Source organism: Ambystoma mexicanum, chromosome 5q (assembly GCF_040938575.1).
Source record: "Ambystoma mexicanum isolate Mex_15411 chromosome 5q, UKY_AmexF1_1, whole genome shotgun sequence".
NCBI classification, from domain to species: Eukaryota; Metazoa; Chordata; class Amphibia; order Caudata; family Ambystomatidae; genus Ambystoma; species Ambystoma mexicanum.
Window position 1 is genome coordinate 1,352,313,279 of NC_090933.1, and position 26,207 is coordinate 1,352,339,485.

Sequence of the window (26,207 nt, forward strand, 5' to 3'; positions counted from 1 at the left end):
CCTAGTGCAGTCACCCTTATAAAGCAGCAATGACACCACCAATTTTACAATCTTGGGGAAGTACCCGGCAATAATACCTGGCACTAGGATTGGACAGTTACCATTCTCTCTCTTCCCAAAACCAGTCCCAAGTCAGGATTGGTTTACGGGTTTGGAGCAATATATGGCAATTCCCATTAACCATTATCTGATGTTCTCCTTTCAACTTTTTGGCAAAAACTAGTTATGTATCACAACTTCATACTTTTGCAAGCAACTCCCAGACTAAACATATTTTCTGTTTCTGCTAATCATGGGGAATTAGATAAGCCAACCAACAAATCTCTATCATGCAGCACGGCCATGTGGCAGATTGAGGAAGAGGCTGTTGCAGTAGTACAACCTAGAGAGAACCAGACATTGAGTTTCTGGGGAAAGATGAGGAAAGGGAGAATACCTCTGAGGAGGTGGAGCAGAAAGTTGGGCTTATTGGCAAGGTCCGTGATGTGAGGGGAGAAAGAGAGAAAGAAGTCAAAGATGTCCCCAAGGTTTTTTGCCTCACAGGAGGATGAAGGGAGTGGGCCCAGGGATGGTGGCCAGACAGCGGGAGGGAAACAGGGATCAGGCGTCCCAATGAGAAGAAGCAAAAGTGAGGTTGGCATCTAGATAAAAACCTAAGTTTTTTACCTCTTTGGCAGCTTTAATGGTGTTGCCATCTATATTAAAGGTGGTGTATTTATGGCCAAGTTTATTGAGGTTAGAGGTGGTTGCCAGGATGATGAGCTCAGTTTTGTCATCATTCAGGCGTAGACCATGGATGGCCATCCAAGCCTGTATGATGACGTATCTTCTATTCACCAAGGCCAAATCCGTGTCATAATTCCCAATCAGTGGTATGAGAATCTGGGTATCATCTGCATAGTTGGTGTAGGTGATGCCAAGAAGGTCAAGATCATCGAAAAAGAGGCTTCGTGAATATATTACACTTTGTGGGTGAGACACATAGGCCCTGTGGAACTCCACAAGTAATGGGAATGGGGTCTGCAACTACTGAAGGTTAGAAGACTTGCATAGTCCTATTGCTCAAGAAGGATTAGATCTAGCCTATGGCCTCCTGGGAGAAGTGGGATGCTGATTCCAGGTGATTACATAGAACCATGTGGTCCACCAAATCTAATGCCGCTGAGAGATCAAGTAGAAGTAGTGAGGCAGATTTTCCATTGTCCTTAAGCTCATTGATTTGGGCCTTGAGATCGATCAACGCTGTTTCAGTCCCATGTTGGGCCCTGAAACCTGACTGACACACTCCTAGTAGTTGGTTGTGTTCCAAATACTCCTGTATTTAGAGATAAGCTACCCTGTCTACAATTTTGAGTAGAAATGGTACTGTAGTATTAGGCCTGTAAGTGGTGGGTATGGTTGGATCTAATGACAGTTTTTTGAGGAGAGGGAGTACCCAAGACTCATTTAAATTGCTAGGAATAGTGCCATTGGAAAAAGATGCATTGATGAGCTTTGATATGAAAGGTGATAGGTCTCTGGCAGCATCTTTGATGATTTGGGCTGGGCATTTATCAGCCTGGCAGTTTAAGGGTTTGAGGGAGAGAATAACTTTTTCAACCCCGAAAATTGAAACTTTAGAGAAACTAAAGCGGAGTGAGGGTTATGTGGTAATGTAGGGCTACTGACTGGTGGGGTTATATTAGTAGGTTGCCTTTTTTTATTGGCAATCTTATCCTGAAGGGAGGGTACTTTGTTAGATAGGGCTTTTTGTATATTAGTACAACAATTTTTGTCCTTCACAAAGTTGTTTGGCACAGGGATCAGGGTTTCGAGTTCTTTAGGATTATAAAGAGTTCCTTTATGCTTGAGTTGGCTTGCTGAATTCTGTTGTTGTGTGTTTCCTTTTTGGCAAGAAGTATTTCTTTCTTGTAGAGAGAAGATATATTAGTAAGGTTGGATCTGTTATCATCAGAGGGTAGCTGCCTCCATGTGACTTCACATTTTCTTTTTTCCATTCTCTTTGAGGTGTGTTGAACCAGGTGTTCAAATGAGCTTTGGGTTTACTTTTTCTCATTTTTAGAGGGGCAATAGAGTTTGGTCATAGTTTTATTGTATTCATTAACTAGGGCAGTAGGGCCGGTAGTCTCTGGTAGTGAGTTAAGTGATGGTAATATTAGGGGTAATAATTTATCTACCGTAATGTTCTTTTTATTCCTTGTTAGAGTAGGGGAGCCAATGGGTTATTTTTGGTTATGAGAGTTTTAGCTGCTAATGAGAATGCTAGGAGGTAGTGATCTGTCCCCATACCTGAGGGGTTATGGCAGTGATAGCAGTGCTGCTATTGTAATCTGCCACCCAGTCAAGTATTCTTCCTTTGTCATGAGTCGGTAGTATCACTCTGTGAGTGAGGCCGAATTCCGTGAGAGCAATTGTTACTGCTTGCTGGTCTTTGGGGTCGTAAAATCCCAATTTGAACTGCCCTAGCAAGAGTACTTGCGAGGTCTTTTTTAAGTTATCGGAGAGAATGGTGGATACGTCCTCCTCACATGACCCGATAGGGCCTGAAGGTCTGTATATTAGATGAATGGTTAGCGTTTGGGAGCCAGAAATAGTAAATTTTGCAGTAAGAGATTCAGAAGATTTAACGTCAGGTGAAGGGGCTAGTCTCATGGCTAGGTTAGACTTAGTAATCATCAGGAACTGTGAGCATGAGGGCAGGGCCTGCTGCTGCATGTAGCCAGGAGAATGAGTAATGGCTAATTCAGTAATAGCTAGAAAATCATAATTTCCTGCATGTATTAGATCAGCTATCTCCGTGGCATGAGCCACTAGGGATCGAGCATTTATAAAAGCCCCCTTAAGGTCAGAAGTACGGTTACCTCTCAATGGATTGGGTAAGATGTGGTTGTGTGGGGTTTGTTCAGCTGATATTTTCTGTGGGTGAGACTGTAATTCTTGGGTGTGGGTATAGTGAAAAGATTCATATTTTCAGTTAAGGTAGTTTGTTTATTGTGAGGGCATTTTCTCCTAATGCCTATGTTATTCAACGAGCTAGCAAGAGGTTCCAATAGTTTAGGTAGTCCAGAGCGAAGTCTGCTGTTTCTAGGGGATATGTTGCATGGTCTATTAGTTTTAAGTAGACCCTGAGTGCAAACAGTGTTGGTTTGCAGTTGTAGTTGACTCCGATTGCTAGAGACCAGTGGGATGGATGTAACATCCATGTGGGCAGACATGTTACCTACTGAGGTAGAGTCCGGTGCAGGTGGGGTATAGGGGCCTATAATGCTAGGAACTAAACCTAGTGCTTGTATGGCCCACAGTAAGACTAGATGAGGGACAGCCACATGCAAAGTACAATTTAACTAGCAGTAGGATGGTATGCAGACACTTACAAGTCTAATGTTGTTATTTAACAAGGTAGTGATTAAGCAAGACACGTTTAATTAGGCAAGGCAGCAAGCAGTCAAGCACTGACTCGTATAGTAGGCTGATTCAATTTGCTAACAGTAGTGTTAGCTACAAACAGATACAAGGCTAATGTGTTATTTAACAAGGCAGTGAACAGGTGAGACAAGTCTAATTGGGCAAGGCAGCAAGCAATCAAGCGCTGACTAATATAGTAGGCTGATTAAATTTAGCTAACGGTAGGTTGATATACAGACAGTTACAAGGCTAATTTTGTTGTTTAACAAGATCGTGATTAAACAGGCCACGTCTAAAGAGGCAAGGCAGCAAGCAGTCAAGCACTCACTAATATCGTAGGATGATTCAATTTTGCAATCAGTGGGGTGAGAAGCAAACAGGTACAAGGCTAAGTTTGTTATAAACAGGCAATGAGCAAACAAGACAAGTCAAGTTAGGCAAGGCAGTGAGGAATCAAGCGCCATCTAATCTGGTAGGCTGAATCAATTGTGCTAGCAGTAGTGAGAGATACACGCAGGTACAAGGTTAGTTTGTTATTTCACAAAGCAGTGAGCTCACAATACAAGTCTAGTTGTAGACAGGCGGTCATACTCCGTCTAATGCAGTAGGCTGTTTCCGAAAGCTAATAGGGAGACAGATGCAGGCTAATTTCGTTTACGAGCAGTGGCGCAATGTGCATGTTGGGGTAAAAGGCTAGTTTCGTATAATTGTGATGGAATTAAGTCGAACACAGACTACCGATGTAGCTGACATTTGAACAAGCAATAGGGCATGTAACGTTACACTGTCTGTTTAGGCATTTAGGCTTGATGGTTGTAAGGGTATAATGCTAGAATAGTGTGGATTGGGACAAAGGTGGTCATTTTCCAAAGTACAGGAAGTTCATAAGTTATGGGTGTATAGGCAAGCATTGCATGTATGGCGTAGAGCAGCAGGCTGCTGTGGGACCATTAATGTAGCTTGTGAGTATAGGTAGAACCACCTGGCTCCCTGTGGCGAACAGGGGCACACAGGGCCTTTTTCAGGTCTTCTTCGAGGATGCTGGCGCTTCCGCCTGCCGGCGGAGGTGATTGGCTAGTTAAGCTTCTCAGTTGCTAGGCAACATGAGAATAGCCTTATTTTCATCCCGCGTTGTACCCGCCATTTTGGGAGCAGGTGAGGCTGCAAAAAAGAAATCAGGTGCAGTTCGTCTTGTAGATGAAGGTGAACAAACGGTGAATCAAGGCCATGCCATGGTCGTCGACGCAGGCAAAAGGCAGGTGCTGCAAATAAAGATGATCTCCAGCGCATAGGCTGAGCTATGCAGTAAAGAGTGGGCATCGAGTGTGCACGCTGCACGGGTGGACCTGTGGGTATGCTGGTTGCTGTAGGCTGTAGGCTGCTGAGACTTCTGCTGGTGGGGTGGGGGTTCCATCCCTCTTCCCCAAGGGGGATCGTGAAGTGAGGAGATCGTGAACTGTTTGCTAACATATTTTGAATTTGAGTCAGAAGAGCCAGAGGGGCAAGGTAGATATTGAAAAGCCATAGCAATAGGATAGAGCCCTGAGGGACGCCACAGGCAGAGAGTGAGGTAGCAGAGAGGAAAGGGCGCAGTTGAACTTGGGAAGGATGGTTAGAAAGGAATTAGGTCACTAAGGCCAGTGCCCGCCCCATAAAGCCTAGGGTTCCACGGAGATTATTTATGAGCATGACATGATTGACCGTGTCAAAGGCAGAGGAAATATCGAGAAGGATCATAATGGAGGGAGAGTTGGAGTCAAGATTTGAGAGAAGGTCTTCACAGGTGTGCAGGATAGCAGTTTCCATACCTCTGGATGCTCTGCGTGGAGACAGCCAGCAGATTCACTGTGGTGAGTCAGTTGGGGGATCACCAACGTCTCCAGAAGTTTGCCCAGGAAAGGGGTGATGGAGATAGGACAATAGTTAGTCAGGCAGGAAGGGTCTGCAGATGGCTTTTTTAGGCGATGGTGCACAAGGCAGTGCTTGCGGCGTTGTAGGAAAGAGCTGTGGGAATGGAGTGGTTACAGAAGTCAGCCAATGCAGGGGCCAGAGAGGAGATGTTGTGCCTGATAGTTCTGGAAGAGCAGGGGAGCACCAGTTTGGAGGAGACTTTCATAGAGCGGACTACTCTAGAGACCTCATTTGGTGCAATGGGAGAGACAGACGAGAGTACGAGGGAGCTGAGAGGGGGGCCATTGGAGGCAAGGGTGGAGGGGTATGAGGAGGGAGTAGAGGAGAGTGAGGGCAGGATGTACAGAGTTTTGGTGGAGAAGTGGGAGGCCAGTGCAATGCAGAGGGCCTGGGAGGGAAGAGGATAAGAAAAGATTGCAGTAGCATTGGCAAGTTCCTTGCAGATTTTCAAGAGTCCAGTCATGTTATTGGTGGCCCCAGAAATGCAGGCTTGGACATGAGCCCTCTTTTTAGAGCGGATGGAGAGTAGATATTGCCTTCGGAGCAGGCGACAGGCCAGTTTGTCAGAGGACGTGCTTGCCTTTCAGAGCAGCCAAGTCAGAGTCATAGCAATAGCTGCACTTGGAGGCAGGCTTCATGCAGATCCTCATGACAGGGGCAAGGATGTTGGAGATGGAGGGATGGAGGTTTGCTAGTGTTGAGTCGGTATGAGAGTCTAGAGCAGGTGTGGGAGGAGGAATGAAGGTAGCGGCAAATGCAGCAACTGGCACACGCTTCATCTGTCCAATGACGGAGAAGGAGACTGGCAGTGCAGGCAGAGGCATCACAAGGGGCCAGGGAGATCCAGATGGCAGGAGAGGAGAGAGTGGTCAGACCAGGAGAGAGGGGTAGTTAGAGGGTTAGAACGTTTGATCATCTCCAGACTTTTCAGGATGAACATTTGTCCATAAATTGGAACACATTGTTGGACCTTTTTGGTTGCGTACCAGCGCTTCGAGTATTACAAAGTAGTTACTTGGATTTTGTAGAACAGATGATGGTTACAATTTAGTAGTAACAAAAGTACATTCCCGTCTCGCCATCATAGAGATGGCTTTTTACGTCTAGGAACAAACCTCCACAAAACCAGACAAATGTGCTTTCTACGACACATTGACAATGTAAAAGACCCCTCATGTAGGTTCTGTGGCAACCACTCAGAATCACTAAAACATCTTCTGACTGATTGTCACTCACTGAAGGACACAAGGTCTCTGCATTTACTTAAGTTCGCCCCTCAAACCGATTGTATGGATGAACTATGGTTGAAAATTTTAAGCGGGACCTCAGTTCACTTGACCTGTGCAGTTATAAACTTTCTGGAGCAAATTTTGAAGTCATGAACCAAGGAGCTAGCAAAATCCAGATGTTAACGTAAATGCAGGGTGAAGTGATCAAGGAAGAAAGTTGTAATAAAAGTTTGTAAGAAACTAGAAATTGCAATAAAAAAAAAAAAAAAAAAAAAAAAGTGCATTTCATGGACTCGGAAAGTTCTTCTCTGGTTAGAAGTAATGTATCATCTTTATTAAAATGGGTACGATATAGATCAGGTGGCAGTCTTGAGCGAGAATAAGCCATTATAGAGCAAAGTTACTAGGGCATTACCAGCGACAAGTACAAATCATATGTGTAAATCTGTAATCCCCCCACCTTAGACCGTGGCACTAATTCCCTCTGATGATGTAACGGCAAAATCTCACTGGGATTGGCTTCTATCTTTTTTACCAGTGCCCATCCAACGTACCTAAAAATCATCGAACAATCTCTTTGCAGGATGACGCGTGGCCACTCCCACTTATTTTTAGAAGGTCAGCACTTATATTTATCTCCATGATTCAGACTTAATATTATTCCTGGAAACTCGACTGACGGGGGAGGTAGTTTTTGATGGTCACACATGCTATACACACTCTGCCACGAAAGCTAGTAAAGGTCACCCATTCGGCTACTGTTGACCCCATGCTCTAATACTCTTGTGGCAAGAGAAATTGCTGCAACTGTTGATAACCCTACATTTCCTGCTGTTATATGTAGAGCTGTATGATGGTTACCATATATTGGTGTTAAATCTATGAAATCCACCCGGGGAGCCAGCACTTATGCTGTACAACCGGAAATTTAAGAAACTATCATGCCAGACACTAATACTTATCAGGCCATGGATCGTTTAATTGGAGGTGATCTCAAGTCCCCTTGCATCGATTGCTCTGTAAATGAAAAAGTGTTTTTAACAGTTTTGACAAGTGTTACTTAGAGCTACAAATCAGCTTGTTCAGCATGTTCATGGTCTGTATTTTGCTTCAGTCTTGGGCTGAAAATGATTAATGGCTCCACTACCAGTGACGTCCCTGCAGTCAAGACGTGGCGTAATGGTGCCAGTCAATCCACCATCGATTGTTTTCATGGAAGTGTTACCCTTTGTGATGATGTTGAAGATATGTCGGTAACATGTACTGACTTTACTTACCAGGCCATTCTTAACATCAAGTTGGGCATGCAGCAAGCTAGATTATGAGATCAGGATAAGGTGGGTGATATGATGTGATACAATATGGCATTTGTATATACACAAGTGTTTCAAAGCACGACGAGGCTAGCAAGGGGGAACGAGGGAGGACAGAGACAACGATCTTACTTGTGCAAGTGACATTCAGATTGCGCAAGTGCAGGGGAGGGGAGGGGAAAAGTGCCAGAGGAAAGGGGAGGGGGCAGTGCTGTACATGGGATCAAAACAATAACAAGAAGTGCGGCCAGGAGGTGGCAGATACAAGGGTAGGTGCAGGCAGTAGCTGTCCAAAAGTGCAGGTAGGGGGACTGTAGGGTTACAGATACAGACCCAAGTGCAAGGGTTGCCGGGAGGCAGTGTGGGTGTGCAAATGGGCAGGCAGGGACCTGTGCCCGAAAATCAGAGGGTAGCCAGATGGCCATTGCTGTACCAGGCAGGAAATCGGCATGGGAGAGGAAGATAGAAGGCAGACGCAAAGAGGAGGTCTTGAGGTGCTTCCGGAACTGGGGATGGTTCTCCTCAAGTTTCAGAGAGGCAGGGAGACTGTTCCAGAGAGAGGTCCCAACTGAAGAAAGAGATCTGCCACCAACTCATTGTTTGGGGGAGCAACTGCCCCTAAGGGAGTTGGTGGTGGAGGAGTGAAGAGCTCGAGTAGGAAGGTATTTACAAAGAGAGAGTTGGAGGTATTTAGGACCCATGCCCCAAAAGGCCTTGTGGACAATGCAGAGGGTCTTGAACTTAATCTGTGCAGCCAATGGCACCCAATGAAGAGATTTCAGTGCTGGAGAGATACGATCCCTGGCCTTGAGGCCAAGGACAAGTCTTTCAGTCTTGTTCTGGATGAGTTGTAGAGGGCAGAGAGTAGAAGCAGGCAGATTTAGACAGAGGCTGTTTCAGTAGTCCAGCCTAGAGAGAATCAGAGCTCTAGAGTCAGTGAGCTTCTGGGGGAAGTAGAGGAAAGGAAGAATACCTCTGAGGAGGTGCAGTTGGTGGTATGACTTCTTAGAGATGTCAGAGATGTGAGGAGAAAAAGAGAGTGTGGAGTCGAAGATGACGCAGAGGTTCTTAGCCTCACAGGTGGGAGCAGGAAGAGAGCGAAGGGAGGCCGGCCAGAGAGTGACAGGAAATGAGAAGAATCTCCGTCTTACTGGCATTAAGACATAGATCATTTGCGGCACACCACTCCAGGATTGCATACAGTCAGTCAGAGATGAGAGAAGGAGACGATGTGGCAGAGGGGAGCCTGAAAATGAGCTGAGTGTCATCCACATAGCACTGAAAGTTGGAGCAGGGAGCGGCAATACGGTGGGCAATGCAGTCGGTGGTGGGCGAGAGCTCCAGGTATTGGCTGAACAGCCATGGAGAGAGTTTAGACCTCTGGGGAACACCACAGGCAGAGAGTGAGATAGTGTAAAGGAAGGACCCAAGTTGGACCTGGGAGGGTCGATCAGAGAGGAAGGAGGTCAGCCAGGCCAGGGCCTGATCAGTGATACCCAGGTTATCAAGGAGACGAATGAGCAGGATGGCATGGTTGACCGTGTCAAAGGCAGAAGAGAGATCAAGTAAGATGAGGACTGTAAAGACTGGAGGGGGGGTTTCTGTACTCCTGCTGTCTATATGGCAGAGTGGAAGCCAAGCCAGGATTCTCTATTTGGTATACGTGGACGAACAATCAAGGCCTAGCTTCTCAGAAGGTGATGCAGGCTGGTTCTTAAGTACAGTGTAGTCCCCAAGCACCCACAAAGGAAGGTCCACACACTATGTTAGTGAAAACCCTGCTCTTTATATAACTAAGTTTTTGATTATGCACAAATACAATAACACACTTGGTGCTCAGGCAATTCTAAAATGATAAATATATACAGTCTCTATGTGGTACCACAATTACTTCTTAGATTCCATTAAAATCCATCAACTGCAGACAGATCAAATGGCACACAAATCAATTAATAAAGTGAACCAACAATAGACCTAAGAGGAAAACAAGTTGGTTAGACAATTGGCAGAATACTGGGCCCTTACCACTAGGCACAGTTCTGTATGAGGATCCCCCCCCCCCACCTGGACAACCTGTAAAATAAAGTATATTGACAAGCCCAGTCCATATATTGTCCATAAGAGTGTTATTTCCTCCCCAATTAATGTATTTTGTGGGTACGCCCGTGGGTTGAGACCTGTGTTAAGGAATGTGGCAGCAAATCTTCTCGGCTTGCTGGGCTGCAAGGTTAAGCCTCAAGTTTCGACTTCATCTTCTGAACAATTTCCATCAGTGAGAGGTCCCCAGATATACTTCTCAACACTAATTTTCAACTTCAAAAGGAAGTTGAAAATCATTGTTGAGAAGTTTTACCGTCTCTAGTGCCGTACAAGTGCCTGGAGGGCGCTTCATGAGGTTACTCGAAAGCCTGATACCAAACGAATAAGGCACATATTTAACATCAGTACCTCACAGCCGCAGACTGCAATGGCAAATCCTATTGCCACTAAAGTCTGGGAATCATACCTTGAGGAATACATTTTGTGCTAAAAGTCCCTTCACTTTAAAATGTGATTAACATTATAAAGAAGTTTAAAAGATCTAGATGGCCCAGCTCGGATGGCATCACTAATATGGTCATGCTTTTGGCGGATAAATTGTTAACACTCTTTAAACAAATTGTGGGTTAAGGTCAAATTCCCGATTCGTGGAACCAATCCCACTTCATCCCAATATTTAAGCGTGGCGAAAAGGATGACCCCTCTACTGTTTGAGTAACATTTTTGCCAAATGTCTATAACTGAATATCGAGAAATGGATTGGTGGCCCTCACACCTTAAGCTGTTTCCAGACGGGATTCAGGAAGGCCAGTCTGCGAATTATAACTTGTTTACTTTCAACTCTTTGATTGGCCAAGCTCAAACTAAATCTGCTTTACCTCTTTACATACTATTTGGGGATGTTCCTTCTGCCTTTAATATGATTGGCCACTTTTTACTGTGTGACAAATGAAAAAATATGTAAAGTCCAAGGGGTCTCCTCGCTGCCTGTCAGCTGTAACATGAGAACAACACAGCCCATGTAACGTTGATTAGTGCCAGGGAACTATCTGCTCCTATTTGTATTGTATTGGGAGTAAAACAGGGGTGCATATTGGCCCCTGTTTTATTTAAATTGTTTATGTCAGGCATTGGTTAGTTCTTAACAAATACTCAAAATCTTTTGACCAAGTTAGAGGATTTGAAAAAATCTTATGTCTGGCTTATACGGATGACCTGGCTATTTTTATACTATCTATGTTGAGATATGGCGGTCTCGGGAGGATAGCTCAGGGGCAACGCAGAGTAACCCAGGTTTGATCCCCCGATCCGCACTTAGAAAGCTCTGGGTATTAAGTGCATTATAAATAACCCCTTATTATGTAGACGTTCTAATAGAGGGACTGAATTTGCAAAGGCTTATAAAATGGTCCTTAATTTGGAAGAATCCAAGTGTATGCGTTTCGGTAAAGTTAAGAAGGATGAGAATTGAGAGCACAGGGATTACTATGCCTATAATTACTGTTACCCGGGCACGAGGTTGAATTGCACCCAAAAGAGTTATTTGCCCTAGAGAAAGTCACACCAAAATGATTGCAATTATGTTATCTATAAAATACATCATAAACAGTAGTGCAGGTTTTAGCCTGATTGGTATAGTTACACTTTAGCATCAATAACTAGTCACTAGTATTGCATTTGCTTTAGAGTGCTCCTGTTCAAACGACATGCAATGGGACAATACTCTTGAAGGATATATTTGACGTCATATCTTAGGCCTTTCTAATGAAACTCCAATCCAGGCCATTAGAATTGAGCTTGGCCTAACCTCCCGATGACGACTGTAATATGAATACAGGTGATCGATTCATAATAATAGCATGCGCTGAATATTTATAACGCGCTTAACACCAAGAGGTTTCTAAGCGTGGACCCGGGGATCAATACTTTGTTGCTATGTGTTGGCTTGCTTCCAAGGCGAGCATGTTGCCCCTGAGCTATCCTCCCGAGACAAATTGCAATCAGTGCTAAGTATGTTGAGGGAGGAAACTCTTACGGATACTTGTGGCTCTCGAACCAAGTTTAGAACTAGTAATGAGACAAGTCTTCCTAAAAATGGCCTGGCATCCAGATTGGTGTGAAGGCTTGGGGTCCCTATTAGGATCCTTTAAAAAGAAAAAAATCCTTGACTTCCTAGCGGTTACCGAATTGTAGCTACATGCCACTTCATGCCCAGCCCTTTCGCTAGCCATCCCCAATGGCTACACTATCCTAAGATCAGACAGAAATTAAGCTAGAGGAGGAGGTTGTCACGAGTGCCGGGATATATCGGAGAATCCTCCAAATCAGATAAGTCTATGTCCACCTCCCCTTTCTCCTCACCTGTCTCTTCCAGAAGATTTCCTCGTCTGTGAAGCTTGTCCTTAGGTCTTTTCTTCTTTGTGAAGAGATACGGTCGTCCGCGGGAAGAAGCCACCCTGATTCCCTGATAAACAGGGAAACAGCCGGCCCCTGTCCCGAAGATGCCAGGAAGAGAGGAAAAAAACAGCCGCTTAAAAAAACCTCTCGCCGGATGTTGTTGATAACGAATAGGAGTCGGAGGAGTTGACTGGTGAGTCCGGAATGCAAGCGAAAACAGGAAAGTCTTTCCGAAGTAGCCAAAGCTGTAGTATTCGAGGTTAGTAGCAGGAGAAGCCCGGGGGACCGGGATGGAGGAACACACCAATGCCAGATACCGGAACGAGATCCGGAAAACAGGAAGGGATAGAGGAGCCCTGAAAGGCACGGTAATAGATTTAACGGAACAACAGGGAAATCCAAGGAAGGGGAAAAAACAGTAGAAAGGAATGCTGCTTTAGGTACTGAGTAAACCAGGCAACAGGCAAAAGTACTAGAAACACAGTAGCACGGCAACAAAGCGAAAGAAACAAAGTTGCAACGCACAGAGCTCAGAGAGGGGCGTGGTTAAATACGGAAACAAGAGAAAAGGCTAGACCGTTAAACCAGGAAGTGAAAGAAAAAGCCACGGGACTTCTAATGGCGCCGCCAACGCCAAGCCTTCCATAATCGCCAGCGACCACCAAAAGACGGCGGCATGACAGTATGCCCCCTACCAAGCGGCACCCCCCCCGGTTTACCCGGGAACAGACGGTGAAACCGCTGAATCAATGCCGGAGCGTGAACATGAGACACCGGTTCCCAGGAGTCCTCTGAGTGCGGATATCCTTTCCAGTGGATGAGATACTCCAAGCGACCCTGATGATAGCGGGAGTCCCGAATGGAGGCCACCTCGTACTCATCAGAAGGAACCACCTTGGGAACCGGATCACGCGGCAAAGTGCGATGGTAGGGATCGCCCTTGCATTCCCTTAGGAGAGAGGAATGGAACACCGGATGGAGACGGTGCATGTGTTTTGGCAACTGGAGACGAAAAGCCACAGGATTGATCTGGCGAAGTACGGGGAAAGGACCCAGATAGCGGGGAGATAGTTTAGAGGGGTGTAGCCAACGAGGCAGAAACCTAGTAGACAACCAGACCTTGGTGCCCTTACGCCATGCCGGAACCGGCTGGCGCTTAAGGTTGCAGTAAGCTCGGTACCGGAGACTGCTAGCTCGCAAGCAACTTGTGGCAGACTTGTGAGCATCCGTGATACTGGTAAGTAGGGCATCAACTGATGGAGTTGTAGAAGGAGGAAAAGAGAGAGAAGGAATAAAGTTGGGATGGAAACCATAGGAACAAAAGAAAGGACTGAGACCAGTGGCACTGTGCTCTGCATTGTTATAGGCAAACTCTGCCGTAACCAACAGACTAACCCAATTGTCCTGTTGGGCATTAGTGAAACACCGAAGATATTGCTCCAGCGTGGCGTTTGTTCTTTCTGTCTGTCCATTGGTCTGTGGGTGGAAACCGGATGACAAAGCACGTTCCATACCCAGTCTTTCACAAAGTTCCTTCCAGAACTTCGAGGTGTACTGAGAACCCCTGTCAGAAATAATCTTGTCCGGGGTACCATGTAAGCGAAATATTTCTCTGGCAAACACAGCCGCCATCTCAGCTGCAGTAGGGAGACCCGCCAAGGGAGTGAAATGTGCCATCTTCGTGAAGCAGTCGACCGTTACCATGATGCATGAACAACCTTCTGAAGGGGGCAGATCCACAATGAAATCAGTAGAAATAACGCTCCAGGGTCTCTTTGGAAGGTTCTGTTGTTGCAGATACCCTATTGCCTTTTGAGTGCTGTACTTGGATCGACAACATACCGGACATGATTTGACGTAGGTTGTGACTTCTTTGGCCATCCCAGGCCACCAGAACCTGCGAAGAAGCAACTCCAAGGTGTTCTTTACGCCTCTGTGTCCTGCTGTTGGATCATCATGGCACCATTTTAAAGCCGACTGACGGGTGAAACTGTCAGGTAGAAATAAACGTTGTTGTCGAAAACATAAACCACCTTGCATGGATAGATCCTTCGGGAGAGGGTGAGTGGACCGCGTGACCTTACGGACCCTGTCCAAGAACGACTCCACAGAACAGATCACTTTAACTTCTGGTAGCATGAGACTGGGAAATTCCTTCAGAATCCTGCCTGGAACCGGTCTTCTGGAAAGGGCATCAGCAAGTATGTTCTTTGAACCAGGTAAGTAAGTCAGTACGAAATCATACTGGGAGAAAAAGTGTGCCCAGCGAGCTTGACGTGAGTTGACGCATTCCATCTTTTGCAGTATCTTAAGATTCTTATGATCTGTTCTGATTTCAAAAGGATGAGTAGCTCCTTGTAGGAGATGTCGCCATTCTTCGCATGCGGATTTCATTGCCAGTAGTTCTTTTTCTATTACCGAGTAATGTGTTTGGCTGTCATTCAGTGTTTTGGACATGTAGGCAACGGGATATTCTAACCCTTCATGTTCCTGTAGAAGAGCTGCCCCAATTGCTGCAGAAGAGGCGTCAGTCTCCACAATGAATCTTAGCTTCTGATCTGGTTGATGAAGTACCGGGGCAGAGCAGAATTCCTTCTTGAGAAGTTGGAAAGCCCGGTTTGCCTCAGAAGACCAGGTAAAGGGCATGGATGACTTCTTTAGCAACCTTGTAATGGGTAGAACTCGATCCGAAAATCCTTGGATGAATTTGCGATAAAAATTGGGTAGACCTAAAAATCTTTGGACGTCTCTGATGGTATGAGGTGTTGGCCATTGCAAGATGGCGTCGATCTTAGCGGGATCCATGCGAATGCCTTCTGAAGACAGGATAAAGCCAAGATAGTTGACCTCGGAGACTTGAAAAATGCACTTGTCAGCATTGGCCTTGAGTAGATTGTCTTGTAATCTTTGAAGGACTTGGTGGAGATGTTTAGCATTAAGTTGAGCATCTTTAGAAAAAACCAAAATGTCGTCGAGATAGACGACAGCACAATGAAAAAGTAGATCGGAGAAAATGCGATCCATGAATCTCTGAAATACAGATGGAGCATTAACAAGACCAAACGGCATAACACAATATTCATAGTGTCCGAAGGGAGTGCGAAAGGCCGTCTTCCATTCATCACCGGATCGTATCCTCAAAAGGTGGTAGGCTCTTCTTAAATCAATCTTTGAGAAGATCTTCGCCCCTTGAACAGCTTCTAGGATGTCTCCGATCAGTGGCATGGGATACCTATCTCTGAGAGTAACTTGGTTAAGACCCCTATAGTCAATGCAAGGGTGAAGTTCATCGGTACCTTTCTTTGGAACAAAAAAAAGCGAAGCCCCAGCAGGAGAAAACGAAGGTCGGATCAGGCCATGATGTGAATTAGCATCCAGGTATTCTTTAAGTGCCTTCTTTTCCTTAAGGGAAAGAGAAAACATTCTACCAAAAGGTACAACAGCGTTGGGCTGGAGAACGATCTGACAGTCCTCTGGTCTATGAGGTGGTAACTTCTGAGGACCATCGTCCGCAAACACCTCCTGGTAGCGGAGATATTCTCTGGGGATGCTGTTTACCTTTAATACCTCCGAACTAGAGTCTAACTCCGGAAAAACATGGACCGTAGCATGTTGGGTCTGTGAGGAACATGAACTACGACAAAAAGCTGATGTAAATGACAGTTGATTCTTCGTCCAATCAATGGTCGGATTATGCTTCCGAAGCCACGAGATTCCCAGGATTAATGGAAAATGTGCTGCTCGGATGAGGTCAAATTGAATGGTTTTGTTGTGATGTAGAATCTTCATCTGCATAGGAGGTGTAGTATGAGTGATAAGGCCCGAGCTGAGTGGTCTGCCATCTACACCCTCCACCTTTTGATCCTCGTCTTTTTGCAAACGGCGAATGCCAACCTTTTCCGCCCAAACCAGATCCATAAAGCAACCGGCAGCACCACAGTCCAGTAGGGCCAAAACATCATAGGACCGCTGAGAGAGGCATAACTCTACTCCAATTAAGATAAGACGGTTGTCTTCTGTGGACGGCGTGGGTGTGACTGATAAGGAGACGAAGGGACCAGGAAATCCCCCTCGGTAACTTGTCCCAACTAGTTCCGAGGACTGGCGTTTCCCGAACGTCTTGGAGGCACGTTAGGACAGTCTCTAAGAACATGTTGATTGGATCCACAATACATACACAGGTTGTTCTCTCTGCGTCTTCTTCTTTCTTCCGGGGTGAGTGGCCCTCGGGTAGTCCCAATCTGCATTGGTTCCTCTTTCGACATACAGGTGGGAGAGGGAGAGGGAATCCCAGGATCAGGTGTAGCCGGAAATCCACGTTGTTTTCGACGTTCAGACCGTCGTTCTGAGATGCGGAAGTCCAGCTGAATAACAGTAGACCACAAGTCGGTTAAAGTAGCTGGTCGGTTAACCCTTGCTAATTCATCTTTAAGGTCCTCCCTTAATCCTCTGCGAAAGATGGTGTACTGAGCGTTCTCTTGCCAGCCTGCGTCAGCAGCCACCCGTTTGAAACGGGAGATGTATGATAGAAGATCCAAGCTTCCTTGTCGAATATCCAGTAACTGTTCACTAGCGACTACCGCAGACTCTTGCCTTTCAAAAGCTGTTTTGAATTGGGCGGTGAACCCGGCGTAATCTTGGAGTAAAGGGCTGGCACTGGTCACCAGAGGGGTAGCCCAAGAAAGAGCGTTACCCGTAAGATTAGAAATTAGAAAACCTATACGGGCTGAGTCTGAGGCATATGTTTGTGGTCTGAAAGTGAAATAGATTATGCATGCCTCCATGAACTCTTTGAATCTAGCTGGAGAGCCATCGTATTTACCGCAGGCTAACGGCATAGGGGGCAGATCACTCCGGGACTGTTCGAAGTGGTCGACACGCTGCCTCAAAGCAGCGTTTTCGGCTTTCACAGCCTGTAATTCTAATGTCACATTCTGCATTGCAGTGAGCAAATCTTGGACCTGTTCCGAGATAGACATTGTGTTCTCTTCTGGGCGTTGCAAACTGTCACGAGTGCTGGGATATATCGGAGAATCCTCCAAATCAGATAAGTCTATGTCCACCTCCCCTTTCTCCTCACCTGTCTCTTCCAGAAGATTTCCTCGTCTGTGAAGCTTGTCCTTAGGTCTTTTCTTCTTTGTGAAGAGATACGGTCGTCCGCGGGAAGAAGCCACCCTGATTCCCTGATAAACAGGGAAACAGCCGGCCCCTGTCCCGAAGATGCCAGGAAGAGAGGAAAAAAGCAGCCGCTTAAAAAAACCTCTCGCCGGATGTTGTTGATAACGAATAGGAGTCGGAGGAGTTGACTGGTGAGTCCGGAATGCAAGCGAAAACAGGAAAGTCTTTCCGAAGTAGCCAAATCTGTAGTATTCGAAGTTAGTAGCAGGAGAAGCCCGGGGGACCGGGATGGAGGAACACACCAATGCCAGATACCGGAACGAGATCCGGAAAACAGGAAGGGATAGAGGAGCCCTGAAAGGCACGGGAATAGATTTAACGGAACAACAGGGAAATCCAAGGAAGGGGAAAAAACAGTAGAAAGGAATGCTGCTTTAGGTACTGAGTAAACCAGGCAACAGGCAAAAGTACTAGAAACACAGTAGCACGGCAACAAAGCGAAAGAAACAAAGTTGCAACGCACAGAGCTCAGAGAGGGGCGTGGTTAAATACGGAAACAAGAGAAAAGGCTAGACCGTTAAACCAGGAAGTGAAAGAAAAAGCCACGGGACTTCTAATGGCGCCGCCAACGCCAAGCCTTCCATAATCGCCAGCGACCACCAAAAGACGGCGGCATGACAGAGGTATAGCCCTTATTGCAAAATCGATTTTACCCATTAGACTTGCTCAACCCTTGACATCAAATCTCACGAAAACCTCACTGCCAATCTCACCATTAATAATACCCAGACGCTCACGATACACCTCATATACAGACCCACTGGTCACATTGGTACCTTTGAGGAAGATATCTCTAATATACTCTCTAATAATCTAAAAAACTCCTTCCAAATCCTCCAATTAGGTGACATGAACTTAGGCTTCAACGACCCGAAAGACACACACGCAACAAGAGTGTCCAACATACTAACCGAATTAGGACTCACCCAGAGAGTACTTTACCCGACTCATAACAAAGGGGAATACTTGACTGGGTGGCAGATTACAATTGCAATGCCTCCATCTTATCCATAGCTCACCAGATTTGGACAGACCACCACCTTCGAACCTTTTCTCTAGCAACTGAAAATCCCATCTCCAGGCCAATAGTGTTAGCACCTTCAGTACCTACAAGGAATAAAAAGAACATCACCTGCAATAACCTACTCCCCCTCATCCTCCGCACTCTCAATGCACTTCCCGAAAGTATCGGGCCTGATGCCTTAGTCAAAGAGTACAATAAAACCATGGCCTCATCTCTCGACCTAATAGCACCTCTTAAAATGAGAAAAAGCAAGCCGAAAGCCCAACTCAGCTCACGGTATACTCCCGACCTGAAAACATTGCGAATAAAAAAAAGACAATGTGAGGTCTCCTGGAGATGAATACCATCTGAGGAAAACAAGACCAATCTTAGGGCCATAACCGCCCTCTACAAAAACGAAATACTTCTAGCTAAACGTGAAACCTATAACTCCAGAATATCACAGGCTATATCAAGCACGAAAGAGCTCTTTGTTCTCCTGAAAGAGTTAGAAGCTCCTATCCCAGTGGCGGATAATTGTGTAAAAGACACATTATGGTGCTCAAACATACAGCAAGCACTTGCCAACAAAGTTACGACCCTTCAGTCCAAAATTACTAAGAATAAAAGCCTCCTTAACTGGCACCATGCTACCCACCGCCATCCCTGCTCTTACAAACAATACTGCCGACCCACTGCGTTTCAAGTTCTCCAAAGTTACCATACTCGAAACAGAAAAAACTATTCTCTCACTCAAACCCTCAAATTGTCAGGGTGATCAATGCCCTGCCCAACTTATAAAGGACTCAGGCAGAGACCTGGCCCCTTTCATTACAAAACTCATTAATGCCTCCTTCTCCGCAAGCATGATCCCACCTAACCTCAAAGAATCGTGGGTCCTGCTACTACTTAAAAAACAGACACTTGATCCATCCATACCTACCAACTACCGGCCGATCACCCCAGTGCCTTTTCTGCTGAAAATTATTGACAAGATGGCCTATTCACAAATTCAAAAACATCTTGAATCCAACTCACTACTAGGAGCACACCAATTAGGTTTCTGGTCCCAACATGGGACAGAAACAGCCTTAATAGATCTGAAAGCTCAGATAGATGAGCTCAGATCCTCTTAGACCTTTCGGCTGCATTCGACCTTGTGGATCGTAGGGTCTTATGCAGCCATCTGGACTCTCGGCAGAAGCCATAGCATGGATACAAGCTTTTCTAAATAATTGGACTATGAGAGTCTTCTCCCCCAGAGCAGTTGCAGATCCCATCCCCATCACCTGCAGAATGCCACAGGGTTCATGTGTCTACAACATCTTCACTAAACCCCTTTTCGATGACCTGGATCATCTTGGTATCACCTACACTAACTATGCACTTGATATTCAGATCCTCCTACCACTTACTGGGGACTACGACAAGGATTTGGCCTTAGTGAATAGGGTATATCTCATCATCCAGGCATGGATGGCTACCCATAGACTATGTCTGAATGATGACAAGACTGAGCTCATCATCCTGGGCACAACTTCAATCCTAATAAATCTGAGCCCTAACTAAGCGGCCTTCAATATCGACAGTAACATCATGACTGTCGCTAAGGAAGTGAAAACTCTAGGGGTCTACCTAGACTCTACCCTGTCCTTCAGCAAGCAAGTATGGCCATGGCTTACACTTGCAAACTGATCAGAGCAGGTAAACCCTTTTTGTCCAACAAAGCTAGAGCGCTTATTTTTATCTAAGCCTGACTATTGTAATGCACTGTACATAGGAGCCAACAAACAAATTATTGAAAAAATCCAATTCCTCCAGAACAATGCCGTGAGGGCAGTACTTGGAATTGCCAGGAGGGAACACATCTCTCAGATCAGAAGAGCTAATGGCTCTCCACCCAGGACAAAATCAATTTAAAAGTTGCCTCACTTTCATACAAGCGCCTGCACAACGCGACACCTTGCTATTTGACTGAAAGACTCATCAGGAAATCATCTACAACAACCACCAGGCGATCTAATACTAACTGCCTCCACGTCCCAAGATTCAAGTTATCCACAGTAGTAATAGCTTCACGGTGAAGGCAGCCCAAATTTGGAACTCCTCACCCCCACCATTAAGAGCAGACCAATCCTACCCGAACTTCCGCCAAAACCTAATAAAATGGTTTAAAGACTCTAATAAATCAAGCCTGTTCTCGACACAAATAATTGATCCCCTCTTCTGCTACCTTGTAAATAACTGCATAAATAGCCACTTACCTATTATACTGTACGTATTTTCGACCAGCCATTGTCTATGACCCCTTTTCTAATATGTCTTGTTGCTCCGCAGCAGAGTCTGAAGTATGCATAATGTTACCTTTCTGCTTTTATCTCTGCTGCTGCTCTGCTTTCGAGCTTGATGGATGTATAACTATACTTTTCTGTTTTGACGTACTTTCTGTACCTTACCTGTGCCCCCACGTGTGTTCTCACTACTCTGTTGTCATCATGTATTTGAATTGTGTATTTTAATTGTGTAACTAAGCTGTAAGTTGTCTTATGCTATGCGCCCTGATACCCACGGGTCTCACGCGCAATAAAAATAATAAAACAAACAAACAAACAAACAACGCCCTGGAATATAGGAAAGCCACCTGCGCTGCATATCTCCTCTGAACCTTTCTCCCCCTATGGAAAGGTCCAGGGATATACCCGTCAGTTTCCTAGCCCCTCTGCCAGGTGCACGCTCATGCAGGGAGACTACACAAATGCCCGGTTCTGGCTGTGTTAAGGGGCCTGGATGCGCCTCCCTATGGAGGATTGTGTATGTCGCCTCTGTAGGGGAATGGGCATTACTGAAGTTCCTACCTCGTGCAGATCCTTGATTACGCACTATGGCCTGTTGGATTTACAGGGAGAAGTATGCTGGCTGAACAGCCTCACGCCTTGCAGCCTGGCCAGATCTATTCTATTGTTGAATGAATGACAGGCTTTCCTGTCTGAACTTACTGGCACAGTGAACATTCTATCGTGGGTTATCTTCAATAAAACAAACGCACCGATTGGTGCATTTCCCATCCTTACCGCACGGTAAGCCTGCATACGTCATTCGCGCCGTTCTTCAGTGTTCTTTTTTTTTCTTTCAGGCCACCATGGAAATCCCATGGCATCTATATCCGAAGAAAAGTGGACAAACGTTTTCATTTCTAAATTTCAATTAGCATATACATTCATTTACACAAGTCCTCTTAGCTTTCTGACACTTTTGTGATTTCACCTTGGTCTACGGCAGTTGTTGAATGGACGATTATGACTTTAAACTATACTACAGCAGCGGGTCCTGACTCCATACCACCTTGTGTTTTGAAGCAGAATTTTCAGTTTTGGACAAACATCCTAAAAATCCAGTTTGATAATATCTACTCAACATCTAGGGTGCCATGATCATGGTTACAGTCAATAATAGTGCCAATATTCAAAAAAGGCAATCCGGCCAAGCCAAAAAACGTTTATCCGATCGCCTTGTTGGATGCCTCTGCGAAAGATTTTCCCATCTTGCTTAAACAACACATAAATCACAACAACATACTTTCACGCTACCAGATCGGATTTCGCTCACAGATGGGAACTTCATTGAATGCTACCACCCTGACCCATCTGCTAGAAAAGATGAAAGGTCCTAATTCTGGCCCACTATACATGGCATCAATCAATATTTCCGCTGCATTTGATTGTGTAATCAGAAACCTGTTGTGGGACAAAATGTTTAGGTTAGGTATTCCTTCTCAGCTAATCACACTCATAGCAAAACCTCATCAGAACAACGCATATTTAGTAAGGGTTAATCTGTTGGGTGCAACAATGCATCCAATATCGACATATGTAGGTGTTAAACAGGGTTGCAACCTAGCAGCCACCCTGATTAACCTATATTTGTGTGATATTGACAACATCTGGCTACAGCCTATCAGTTTTCCGGCAAACCTTGGGCACCTGCGGGTCCACTGGCATGCTTTTGCAGATGATATCCTCATTTTCGCCCGTACTCCCTTCGGAGCAACCTTGAATCTATTTGCATAATACTCTCAGGCACACAATTTACACTTTAATGTTATAAAGTCTAGAGTTATTACATTTTGGAACCTCACACTAAAAACACCTATATTTGTTAATTGGTTGATTAACGAAATTTGTGTAGCACGTGCAGTTTCCATGAAATATCTGGGGTGTGATTTAGTGGATGCAAACTCTCAAAGATGTGAAAAGAGGCGCTAAATAAAAAATAATTCCACTAATCACACAAATGAGAACTGTTTCCCTAAAATACTGCAAATATTCGATGATACCCCTGGTTGAGTTTTATATTCTCACGGTAGAGGCCACAATACCCTACGGCCTAGATATGTGCCTAACGCAAATTGATATAATTCTTGACCAAATTCAAGGTGTATTATGGAAGAAAACGTTGAGATTTGCAAACTCACTTCCGAATGTTACTCTCAGACAGGAGCTAGGGCTCACTGCTCTCTCTGCTCGACAACATTGGCCGTTACTTTTACATTTTGCTAAGATGATGTTTCCTCCACCTAACTCACTATATGCGAATTTAGGGAAAATGATTAGGGAGTGTAACCCCCCATCTATGGTTAAATACTCTAAGAGAATGGAAGCTCTATTATTGGAAATGGGGCTGCAGAGCGCGGATCTTGAATTTAGACAAGTCTATGTTAAGAAAAAACTCTATGAGTTGGATTGGTGTCACTCGATTGATCGCATATCCATATTAGGATCTTATAAGGAAATCTCACAATTCATCACGAAACGCATACCTTGTCAGTATATTTGGTGCAATTTGCTTGTAATACATTGCATGATCTGTATTTAAGGTTCAAAATGAAGCAGATTCCAACGTATGAGAGAATCAAATACTGGTACCCTCAAATCAGAAAAGATGAAAATGAGAATTGTAGATTTTGCAAGACGGCTTCCCAAAAAGAAACAATTAAACATCTGGTTATTTTCTGTCAATATTTCGATGAAATGCAAACTCAAAGTTTTGGAACTAAGAGAATTGGTAACACCGAACCATCTAGGGAATGGCTTTGGACTACATGTATGTGGGGTACCATCTTCAGTTTGATTCTCTCATTATCAAGATTTGTTTCACACATAAATGAGGAACTTACAAGTAAACTACAGTCTTTGCTTAATCAACAGCTGCCTAGAAGTGCTGTGTCAGAATTAGTTTGTTAGGCAACTCTTTGCCATTTATGTGAAGATGTTCTTCTTATTTGGTTCACTTTGGTAGGTATGTCATGGGAATTGTTAAGGCAAAATCCTGATAGGGAAATGAACACACCTAATACTGTTATAGCAACATCCCACTCTTTGATGTACTAACAAATCATTAAGTAATGGCCTATATTTTGTATGAGCTTGTCCATTGATTATTTTACAATTTTGTGATGGGTTTGATGTATGTCCTTGATATGTTTGTTGTGGTTGGGGCAACTTGGTCTAAAATTACATTATGTATAAGAGTTGCCCCACTTCCTTTGGTGTCAAAGAAATTCGAAATGTGTCAAAGAAATGATGTCTTTTACTAATAATGTGAAATTGTGTACTTACACATAAGTATGGAACAATTGGACATGTATGTTGTAAAAGTTTGCTGAGAAACTAAAAACAACTATTAAAAAAACAAAGAGAGAAGGGACCGCATGTAGTCCCTTCTCCCTGTTCCATGGTGGCCGTTTTTCTGTTTTACTTTTTTTCATTTACTTGAATGGCCACCATGGAAAGGGAGAAAGGACTAAGTGTATTCCCTTCTCTCCTTACATGGTAGCCATTTACTTTTGTGTGCTATGGCCACCACGGAAAGAGATAACAGACTACGTTTTTATGTCCACAGCTGCCATTTTCTAAACGTTTTCTTTACCAGCCAAATAGGCATTGCGTCTCGCAGCTGGAAAAAAAAAACAAGCCATTAGTACCGTTGTCTAACGGGCCGGGGTACTAATGGCAATAAGCCCCTCGACTGTGGGCCATTATTGCATGAGGTAATGCCCCTGGGGCCTTCGTTAAGGCCCTCTCTACGCTCAGGCCCATAACTATGGACATTACCTTATGCGATAATGGCCTGCAGGCGAGGGGCTTATTACCATATGCATCTGTGATTTGGGATTTACTCCGGCCTAAGGTTTTATTGCTATTAAGATGCTTATGTGCCATATTATTACAAAGCATATAATGGTTGTCTGGAATAGGTTAGTATATGACGGTGCTTGATTTACTTTAAGGGGGATGAGGATGATCTAATGTAATAAGTAACAGTCTTATTTTATTGTTTTTATGGTGAATGTTTTGTACTATGAGTATTCTATCTGATTTGATTTATATGATATATAGTTATTTCATTGTATTTTATTGTATATGCTTAGTTATTTTTTGCGGAAAATTCGTAATGAACTATAGCACAATAAAAAGGATTTATGGATTCAGGGAAAAAGTACTCTAGATAGTCTCCCTAACTTGGTCTCAAATCGATCCTTCATGGGATCCAGTGCGGATCTACTGGCAGCATGTGGGTTCGGCAAAGCCTCTGGGAAGTCTGCTGCGTGTAGACATGGCGCGCCCAGTGGAGACCCACTGCAGGGTCCATACTGACGGCAATCTTCAAGGCTCGTTGCTGCAGGTTCAACGCAGACTGGATGGGCTCAGGCTTCAGTAGTCCCCAAATGATCCATATCCAGTGTTGGCAAGGACTGACTCTTTGCTGACAACAGATGCATAGTAAACGCATGTTCTGTTCATGCCTCAAAGTAGAGGCCCTCTGACCCCTTGCATCTCACCCTAGACCCCTGCAGCCGGAGCTCTATAGGCCCTTCACCAAGGCTACTGCTGCCTTAGGCTTCAGGCCCGCACGGGCCCCCATATACATGCATCCCTGGATACCTAGCTGGGAAGCCACTGAGCGCTGTACATACAGGACACAGTCAGGTGCTTCCAAGTAGGATGTGGGGAAGCCGAGGAGCTTGCATGGCTATGGGGCACGGGAAAGAGGGGGGGCTCTGCAGGGGTAGGGGTAAGCTAGTGTGGCGTGCTCAGCAAATGGGTTAGGTGTCTTTGAAGAGTACAGTCTTGAGGTCCTTCTTGGTGTGTAGGATGCATGGGGGGAGTGTTATCTGTGTCGGTGACTTCTTTGTAATTTGTAGTGATGGTGAGAATAAGAGGCCAATACCTGCTTCCTGTTTTTTCCCTCTTGCAGTTCTTTGTTTTCAGTCTGGCGATGGCATGGCTTCTGGAGATTCTCAGGACTCCGCCAATGGTGAGTATTTCGCCCGTGTCTGAAGATCACACCTCCGGGTGATGGTATGACGGCTCTGCTTCCAGTGCAGCACAGTCCAGAACACAGTTCCTATGATGCAAGAAACACGACCCATAGAAGGAAGCTTTAGCTTGATGTTAAAGTCTAGTCTTGGTGTCCTAAAGAATTCCACAAATTGACTTAGTGCAACTAGCACTGCTTGCATTGTCACAAAACGTACGTGTTGGTATTTTCTAAGGATTCAGCTGTGAATAGAATCACTTTGTAGTCCAGCAGGAGCAGGAAATGGAAGGGGAAGGGGAGGGGAAGAGGAAGGGGAAAGGGGGGGAGGCAAACGGGAAGGGGAAGGGAAGAGGAAGGGCAAGGCGACGAAGGGAAAAGGATGGATCTCCTCATTCTTAGACTTGGAACATTTCT

At 45.0% G+C, this 26,207-nt stretch overlaps 1 protein-coding gene across 1 annotated transcript in view; it reads left to right on the forward strand.

The window, feature by feature from the left end:
- LOC138498717 (secreted Ly-6/uPAR domain-containing protein 2-like) overlaps positions 1–26,207 on the forward strand; it is a 162,485-nt gene that overhangs the window by 48,431 nt on the left and 87,847 nt on the right. The window contains exon 2 of the mRNA XM_069622359.1: positions 25,731–25,790. Within this exon, the coding sequence (XP_069478460.1) occupies positions 25,731–25,790 (60 nt within the window). The remainder of the gene's footprint in view (positions 1–25,730; positions 25,791–26,207) is intronic.